Here is a 9881-nt window from a genome sequence, read left to right as displayed (position 1 = left end):
TGGCCCAAAGTGTTGGGATTACTGGATGTGAGCCCCAGCACCCAGCCTCTCCAAAATCTTTAGTACAAGGCAAAAGATTTAAAAGATTTACACAACCTTAAATGAAACCAAAGTATATAGTACATACCATACTTTATTTATTTATTTATTTATTTATTTTTTGAGACAGTCTTGCTCTGTTGCTCAGGCTGGAATACAGTGGTGCAATCTCAGCTCACTGCAACCTCTGCCTCCCAGGTTCAAGTGATTCTCCTGCCTCGGCCTCCTGAGTAGCTGGGATTACAGGCGCACGCCACCACGCCCGGCTAATTTTTTTGTATTTTTAGTAGAGATGGGGTTTCACCATGTTGGTCAGGCTGGTCTCGAACTCCTGACCTGATGATCCACCCCCACCCCCCGGCCTCCCAAAGTGCTGGGATTACAGGCTTGAGCCACTGTGCCCAGCCTATTTCTTTCTTTTTTTTAAAAGACTGTATCTGACTTTGTTGCCCAGGCTGGCCTTGAACAACTGGCCTCAAGCAATCCTCCCATCTCAGCCTCTGAAGTAGCTGGAGTACAAGTATGCACCACCATGCCCTATTATTTTAAAAAACCCAAGAACATTCCACACTTCAGACAGCAAGAGGAAAAACCTAAGCTCAAAAACACTTTATTTCCAAAAGCATGATGAGAAATGGCAAACACTCCATGGGCGTATCTCACACAATACAAACTGGACTAAACTGGAAACAAATACTTTTAAGTAGGTGGTAGTTTCTAAATCATAAACTTAACAAAACAAAAAACTAACATTTAACTCTTTCATCCTTTACTGTCTGAATCTATACCTTATTGTGAAAAAACTTACCTCTTTATCAAAGTTTGCTTTGGTGAACTCCAATGAGTTCAGGAGTGCATTAGTTGCAGCTAGCTTCACATTATTACTAGGCTCTTCTTTCCTCATCCCCTGGATTATGGCAGTCAGAATCTCATTAGATTTATCTTGTAGCTGCTCTGGGTCCTGTAACAAGTAGAGAAGTGCAATGAATATACAGTCGGCCCTCTACAGCCATGGGTTACACATCTGTGGACTCAAGCAACTATGGATTGAAAATATTTAGAGGAAAAAAAATGGATGGTTGCATTTGTACTGCACCAAAAGGTGCGTGTACACCTTTTTTTCTTGTCATCATTCCCTCAATAGTATACCAACTATTAATATAGCGTTTACATTGAATTAGGTATTTTAAGTATTCTAGAGATGATTTAAAGTATAAAGTATATGGGAGGATGTGCATAGGTTATATGTGAATACTATACCATTTTATATAACAGACTTGAACATCTGAGGATTTTGGTGCCTGAGGAGGGTGTTGGGATCAATTCACTCCAGAAGACTGCCATAAGGAGTTAACGACTAATCAGCAGTCCTTTTTCTGTTCTTAAGAGACAGGGTCTATACTGCCCAGACTGAAGCGCAGTGGCTATTCATAGGGACTACCACAGTGCACTGCACCCTCAAATTCCTGGGTTCAAGTGATCCTCCCACCTCAGCTTCCCAAGCAGCTGGGACTACAGGTGTAAGCTACTGTGCCTGGCTTAATCGGCAGTCCTTTTAACTGTAAAATTCACTCAAGAAAGAATCATTACTTGGTGATCTTTCCCCACCCATTTCCATTTGGGAATAAAACTGCAAACCACCTGCAAAGTATCTCATGGTACTGGCAGTCCAAAACTGAACGAAAGCAAGTCAAATTCATCAACTTCATCTTTGACTTCTTAGTATAATGACTCTGGGTATGAGGTAATATTAGCTTTTTTCCCCCTTCTGTGCAAATGGAGATGGCAGTCTGTTGGTGTTTTCCAGGCCATCTGTACTCTACAGTAAAGCTTCAGGACATTTAAGGGCCAAGGCCAAGAATCAACACCTGGGCACATCGAGGGAGTCTAAGTCCAGGTCAAGTGCTGTGGGCTCCTGTGTTTCATAAAGTCTATATATTAAAATAGACACCAAGAGTGGTAACCTCATCAGGAACAATAGTGCTAGGAGGGCTGCATCTAAAATACCTTGTCTCCAGTGGCTAAACCAACTACATCAAGTGTTGGCAAAACTTTCCATAATGTAGTAAATTAAAATGCACCACAACAATCAGGGTACATTCAGGATCTTAAGAAAAAGGATTAGTCAGGGATGCTCCAAATGAGAATATCCTCATTGTGTAAGTCTAGAATCTAAGACTCTTTAAACAGGGACTTCTGTTTTCAGTTTGCGATCCTCAAGTTTCTTAACTTTAGGGCATGATTAGTAATGTGAAGACAGAGGCCTAAGGGAAATAAATCAGTCTTACTTTCAAAACACTGTGCAATTTAGCTCGGCTTTCTTCGTGATTCAATAAGGTAGTACCAATATCATTCATGTCACAGCTAGAGGCAATCAGAGGTATATAAACCAAATACATTAGGCAAGCACTTACTATATCTTGGCAAATATAACCGATAGCTTCCAATGTCGACTCCTTCATGTGTTCTGTGCTGTTGGGGTTTGTGACATTGGCCACCAGCTGAGGAATGAGTTCTGGCCACTGGTTTACTGGGATCTCTGCACAAGCAATACCAGCCACACACTGTGAGGCAGAACTAGGCCGGTAAGTTTCTGTGCCCAATGTCTGCAAAACCTGCACCAAAAAAGACAAAAGATACAAATTTCTTTTTTTTTTTTTTTTTGGAGACGGAGTCTCGCTCTGTCGCCCAGGCTGAAGTGCAGTGGCCGGATCTCAGCTCACTGCAAGCTCCGCCACCCGGGTTTACGCCATTCTCCTGCCTCAGCCTCCTAAGTAGCTGGGACTACAGGCACCCGCCACCTCGCCCTGCTAGTGTTTTTTTTGTATTTTTTGGTAGAGACGGGGTTTCACCGTGTTAGCGGGGATGGTCTCGATCTCCTGACCTCATGACCCGCCCGTCTTGGCCTCCCAAAGTGCTGGGATTATAGGCTTGAGCCACCGCGCCCGGCCCAAGACACAAATTTCTAACACTATTTGACCACATTTTGCCCACCACCACACTTCTTATATTAGTGTCTCTGAATTCTTTTTTTTTTTTTTTTCTTTCTTAAGACAGGGTCTCACTCTATTGCCCGGACTGGAGTGCAGTGGCACCATCACAGCTCACTGTAGCCTCACCTCTATGGTGCAAATCTATCCTCCCGCCTCAGCCTCCTGAGTACCTGAACTACAGGGGTGGATATGCCGACACACCCAGCTATGTTTTGTAGAGACAGGGCATCACCATATTGTCCAGGCTCTTAAAAAAAAAAAAAAAAGGAAAATACAAGGCCTTACTCTGTTGTCCATGGTGGAGTGCAGTAGCATAACCATAGTGCAGTGGCACAATGATACTGCAGCCTCGACCTCCCAGACCTCCCCAAGTAGCTTAGACTTACAGGCACGTGCCATCCCACCTAGCTAACATTTTTGGATTTTTAGTAGAGATGGGGGTCTCCCTATGTTGCCGAGGCTGGTCTCAAATTCCTGGCTTCCCAAAGTGCTAGGATTACAGGTGTGGGCCACTGCGCCCAGGCAGCTGTCTCAGAATTATTATTATTATTTTTTTTTGAGACAAAGTCTCACTCTTGTCCCCCAGGCTAGAACACGTGATGGCGCAATCTCGGCTCACTGCAACCTCTGCTTCTCGGGTTCAAGAGATTCTCCTGCCTTAGCACCTCCCCCCAAGTAGCTGGGGTTACAGGCGCCTGCCACCACGCTCAGTTAGTTTTTGTATTTTTAGTAGACGGGGTTTCACCATGTTGGCCAGGCTGGTCTCGAACTCCTGACCTCAGGTGATCCACCCACCTCGGCCTACCAAAGTGCTGGAATTACAGGCATGAGCCACTGTGCCTGGCCTCAGAATTCTTATCTATAATATGGAGAAGTAGAAAAGGCTGTCAGAAAAATCCAGCACAGTAGCAACATCAGCATAATCAACACTGCCCCAGAACATAGAAATAAAACCAGTCATCCCCTGCTTCCAAAAGGAATTCTCCAAAACAACACACCTCACTTCAACCTTCAACACGAGATGGGAAACCAGAAGTTACAAGGGGAGGTAGCAGTAAAGGGCAAAGGAGAGAGATGGGGACAAAACTCATCTTCCAGGCTCATTGTTGCTGTTATAACAATAACAACCTCGTTTTGTGGACAGACACGGACACTAGAATGAAGCTAGTTCTGGGGCATTCAGGTGGGTCTGATTCACAGTAGATCACTGTCTAACCTGATCCAAGGAGATCTCACTCATGAGACGTGGGCTGAAACAAAACGTTTTCCTTCTAATTACTGACAACCCAGCACTCTGGGTGACTTACACAGAAAAGCCTTGGTCAAGTAACAACATCACTAAATACAAAAACAAAGTTGCTGATGTTAATAACACCCATGAACTTATCTTTATGTAACTTCCAATTTGAAAGGATTTGTTTTGTTTGCCCAAGAATCAAAGAACTGTTCTCTCTACCACTGACAGAATCTAGCCAGATGTGAAAACAAGATCCAATTGTCATTAAACATGTTTCGCTTGACATGGTAACCACACCACCATTTATGTAAAGGGTAATGGCACAGGTATGATAAAAGATGAAGTCACAAGTGACCTAGAGTTAATCATTACCATGATCAGCTAATTCAGTCAATGAACTCACTAAGAATCACCAGTCCACTCAAAGGCAAACAGTTAACTGTTCTGGCATGAATACAGGACAAAGAATAGCTGCCAGATATTCAGACCAGCTCTGCTGACTGGGTTGGATCACTTAGTATCCTGCTTTGCAGCTAGTACCAATAATGATCTCCCCGTTTCCTTCTTATATGGTATATCATCATCCCTGGCCCCCACCCCCATCAGCTCTACCAACACCAAAGAGTCCTGACTGATGCTGAATGAAAGGCTTTGCTCTGGAGGACCAGCAGAGCTAGAATGGACAAAAACTGTATGTCAAAGACATGAGGGAACAAGGGGGAAAAACAAGGTGAACTGTCCAAAATGCCAGAGGCTGAATGGATATTATTAGCCCAAGTCCAGGGTGCCTTCACAGCGCACTACATCATATCCTAGTACATATGTGGAGTGCACTGAATCCCATTCTACCTTTACCTTTTTCCTTTAGATTGCTTTCTGAAGACTCCATATTACTTGAGGTGATTAAGAAACTACAAATGTCCAACTCCTGGATACTAAAAGTTTTCTGTTTAAACTAGAGGTAACCTTAATAGTAATATTCAATTATCAAAAAAGAGAAACTGGCTCAATTGTGCCCCAGTATCCAGATTTCAAAAAAGATCACCGACAGTGAAACTTAGTATTAATTATCAGTTGTGCTATGAAAGAGAAAAAGGCCAAGGTAACTGTTAGCTTTTTTTTCCCCATGCCCAAGGGCTTAACCATGCCTGTACAAATTATTATCTAGTATTTATTTATTTATTTTTTAAGAAACAGAGTCTCTCACTCTGTCACCCAGCCTGGAATGCAATGGCACAAACTTAGCTCACCGCAATCTCCGTCTCCCAGGGTCAAGCAATTCTCCTGTCTAAGCCTCCCGAGTAGCTGGGACTACAGGTACCCCCCACCACAGCCAGCTAATTTTTGTATTTTTAGTAGAGACAGGGTTTTGCCATGCTGGCCAGGCTGGTCTCGAACTCCTGACCTCAGGTGATCCACCTGCCTCAGCCTCTCAAAGTGCTGGGATAACAGGCATGAGCCACTGCACCCACTTGTTTTTTCTAAAGGTTGGTGTTAAGAGTGATGTGCCAAAAAATAAGCCAATTACAATTCCAATTACATCTTATCCCATTTACTAGTGTGTAATTTAAGAAGATGAGAAACTGAATGGGCACTATCAGTATCGAGATTTCCAGTGACAGAATATACTTCCATTTATGTCACTTAGCTGACAGAGAAGGAATTAAAATGTTGTTATTACACAAGCAGACCCAACATGAATAGAAACAGCTCTACATATTCCAAAAAGATTTGAAACCAAGTTGGATTTAATAAGCTGGCTCCCTATCATGGGTATACAAAATTGGTGACAGAAGGAGGTACACAACTAGATAGAGAAGTTGTTGCCTTACAGGGCACTACTTTACCTAACGCCGATATCTAGAACCAGTAATTAGCAAGCATGATGTGCATAACCATGACCTGCACAAGTACATATGTAAGAATTCCCTACTAGTTTCCACTCAGATACCAAGGACAAAATGATGATTGCACAGATATTTAACTCACTCCTCTTTGTGCCTTACCCATGTAATACAGATCACTAAAGAACTTAATTTAAAAACAACAGCCAGGTGAAGTGGCTCATGCCTGTAATCCCAGTACTTTGGGAAGACAGGCAGGCAGATCATCAGAGGTCAGGAGTTCAAGACCAGCCTGGCCAACATGGTGAAACCCTGTCTCTACTAAAAATACAAAAATTAATTAGCCAGCCTAGTGGCGTGCACCTGTAATCCCGGCTACTCAGGAGGCTGGAGCAGGAGAATCACTTGAACCCAGGAGGTGGAGGTTGCAGTGAGCCGAGATTGCGCCATTGCACTCCAGCCTGGGCAACAAAGCAAGACTCCCTCTCAAAAAATACAAACAAACAAGCAAAAAAACAAAACAAAACACCAGTCCATATATTCTGAATCCTTTGCTTCATTTAGAACTATGAATTTCTAATTTAACAAGATAGTAAAAAGAATGTCATGATTCAAAATTCATCACCTTTTCTCCCCAAAATTCATCCCACTCTAAATGCCCTGGGAAAAAAGTCAAGTGTTTCTGAAGAAAGTTTTTTTATAACTTGCTAAGTAGATAAAACGCCATTAACGTCACACTCCTATTTCACAAACTCTTTGGGCCTCCAAGGCCCAAGAGATCATGTAACTTTCCTTCTGGCTCCACATAGTGCCATGCTAAACCACCAAAGATTAAGATTTAAACAAAGTTCAACAAGAGCCAGGTGCTGGTTGATTGGATAATCACTTGGGGAGACAGTTTAAAAAACATCCCTTGGCCAGGCGCAGTGGCTCACGCCTGTAATCCCAGCACTTTGGGAGGCAGAGGCAGATGGATCATGAGGTCAGGAGTTCAAGACCACTCTAGCCAAGATGGTGAACCCCCGTCTCTACTAAAAATACAAAAATTAGCTGGGCGTGGTAACGGATGCCTGTAATCCCAGCTACTTGGGAGGCTGAGGCAGAGAACTTCTTGAACCCGGGAGGCGGAGGTTGCAGTGAGCCAAGATCACGCCATTGCACTCCAGCCTGGGCAACAGAGCAAGACTCCGTCTCAGAAAAAAAAAAAAAAAAAAAGTCCCTGAGCTGTACTCCAGAAGTACCAAATCGGAATTTCTGGAGAGCTTGGAAATACGTATTAACAAATTCCCTAAGTGATGTGGGTATACAGCACCAATGTATACACTACTCTCATTTGCCAAACAGATTTTTACAAATTATGACACACAATTAAAGTTTCCCAAGCTGCTGCAGCCTACCTCAATCATCTAAAAAGAATTCCAGTCCATCAGTGGGAATGGACAAGCTGTGTTGAGAAAGATTTAAGACAAAGACAATTTTTATCTTTAGGTGAAGTTCAGGTCCCAGAAACCTATCACACTGTCAGCTCTATCCCATGCAAATAGCAAAAGATGTGAGAAAGCAATTTCTTGTTCTCTAGGCAATATAACCAAACAGATGAGTGTTACTCACATAGTTCTTGACTTCTCGTCGAGCATTAGCATCAATAGCAAGCCACCTCTGCTGATATTGTGCCTTGATATCTGGATCTTTAGATGTCAAAGAGTTCTTGATTTGTAGACCAGCTGCAACTCTGGCAACCTGACTATTTCCTGGATTTGCCAGCACTCTGGACAGTTCCACAAGGAAAGTGGGCTGTTAAGGGAAGATAAATTTGTAAATAAAATTATCTTATGAATTTCCACAACTCATGGGAAATTGGGGCGGGGGGGGAACTCATGTCTAATTTTTTTTTGGTATATCATAAGCATCTCAGGAAACCACAAAATATTTGCTACAAGACTTCTATAAAAATGTTACTTAGCATATAACAGGAAGTCTTCCACTTTTCTCATGGAGCCTAGCACTTAATCAGGAATTGCAGATCTTCCTATCAAAATCATTCCTAGTACCCAAACTGTTACGTTATACTCCCTGAATTGCAAGGTTTTAGAGTATGGTAGTAGTCAGTCTTCTATGTACACTGAGGTGTCCCAAGAATTCTTAATAATGTCTGGTACTTGAATGAATGGCTGTTACGATGTGGGTAGAAAATAAAAGTTTATCTAAATTTCAAAAACCTTGGTCCCAAAAGAATGATCCAACTTTCCATCTCATGGCAGCAGCAGGGTAGCTTTTCATCCCATGGAAGGAGGGAAATATGAGAGAGTGAAATACAGATAAGCCTAAACAAACTTAGGAGCCTCACCCTCCGTTTTATTTGTGGGCACTCAGCAAAAAGGGAACAATGAATAAAGCGTTTATAAGGAAAAGTGATAAGATATTTAGAAATAGGGAAAAATGAAAGAAAAAAATGTTCAGGCAAGCTGTTCAAGAAAAATAACTTTGTATCTAATAATCAACAATTACTTGCTCCTATACATTTGGACTTTAGTTGAGGAATACAGTGGATCCCTGAAAAGCATGTTCTTTTGTAACCTTTTGTAATCCACAGGCCTCAAAAACTACTCCCTTTGTTTAAAAATTTAAAACACACACCTCTCTCTCCAGCAAAAAAACTGTGCCTAAACAGCAAAGTTAGCAGGAAAAGCCAAAAGCAGATACATTTTTCTTACTGCTAACAAGTTCTGCAATCACAGCAGAAGATAATTCTTAAAAGCTTTATTAATTATGTACCACTAAAGAATGTTAAGAATGTCAGGAATAAGATAAAAAGCTTCTTGCAAAATTAGCAGAAGCAGAAACAGGAATAATACCCTAAATGGAATTATCAGCCTATACTAGTGGAAAAATCTCTTCTAGGAAAGGATAAACAGGTTAGTTGTAAAAATTGGCACATGTGAAGAACAACAAAAAAACCATTCAAAGACAGTCTGTATAAGCCTTGTCACTTCGTTGATTTGACATTTTGCCTATATAACACAAAGAAACACATATGGTTACAATGTTATTCATACTTATTTCCTATTACCTTTCTCAAAGATGTCAAGTATCATCCAATCCTTCCCTCCGACCCCATCTCCCAACAGGAGATGGACACCAAAGAGAAACTTAATTGGCATCTAGGCTGTTTCAATCAATCCATCCCACATTTTTGTACAAAGGACCAGTCTCTAGCGGACTTAGCTTCATTTTCTCCGGACCCCTTACATTTTAAAATATGAAAAACGAGTAACTTTCCTCTGTGATTTCATCAGGAAACAGGCCTGATCTCAAAGATGAGCCTCAGACTGTTGTCTGGGTGCAGATCCCTAGTGATTAGGTCTCTATTCACAGGTCAGAAAGAAAAAAAAAAAAAAAAGGGAAGAAAAAGAAAATACCCCGAGAGGAATAACCGGGCAGAAGAGGGAAAAATATTAGTGGAAATGGATTAAGAGGCAGTCGGGTGCCAGGCCTGGCCATAAGCACAGACCAAGGTAGCGAGGAAAGGGAAGAGCTCTAGGAAATAGGTGGGGAGAGCCACAGGGGCCACGGGACAGGAAGGATAAGCCGGCCGGGGTCAGACAGGGAGGGCAACCGGGCCCAGAGCTTCCACATGGCCCCTAGGCCCGACTCCCCCACCCCCACCCCTGCTGAACACGCAGCGCCGCGCAACCTAACTTCCCTTCCCTCCCTCTTTCTCCCTCCCGCTGCACCGCCGCCCTCAGGCCGCGCAATGATTGGGCGGCA

At 42.6% G+C, this 9881-nt stretch overlaps 1 protein-coding gene across 1 annotated transcript in view; it reads right to left on the bottom strand.

The window, feature by feature from the left end:
* The window catches only part of KPNB1 (karyopherin (importin) beta 1), a 39144-nt gene that overhangs the window by 28094 nt on the left and 1169 nt on the right, over positions 1-9881 (bottom strand). Inside the window, exons 2-4 of the mRNA XM_011960009.1 lie at positions 7725-7907; positions 2454-2654; positions 848-1000 (exon numbers count right to left, since the gene is read on the bottom strand). Coding sequence (XP_011815399.1) covers positions 848-1000; positions 2454-2654; positions 7725-7907 — 537 coding nt within the window. The remainder of the gene's footprint in view (positions 1-847; positions 1001-2453; positions 2655-7724; positions 7908-9881) is intronic.

Source organism: Colobus angolensis, unplaced genomic scaffold (genome assembly GCF_000951035.1).
Source record: "Colobus angolensis palliatus isolate OR3802 unplaced genomic scaffold, Cang.pa_1.0 Scaffold50, whole genome shotgun sequence".
NCBI classification, from domain to species: Eukaryota; Metazoa; Chordata; class Mammalia; order Primates; family Cercopithecidae; genus Colobus; species Colobus angolensis.
The sequence above is the reverse complement of the archived record's forward strand: the minus strand, read 5'-3'. Positions and strand labels throughout refer to the sequence as shown.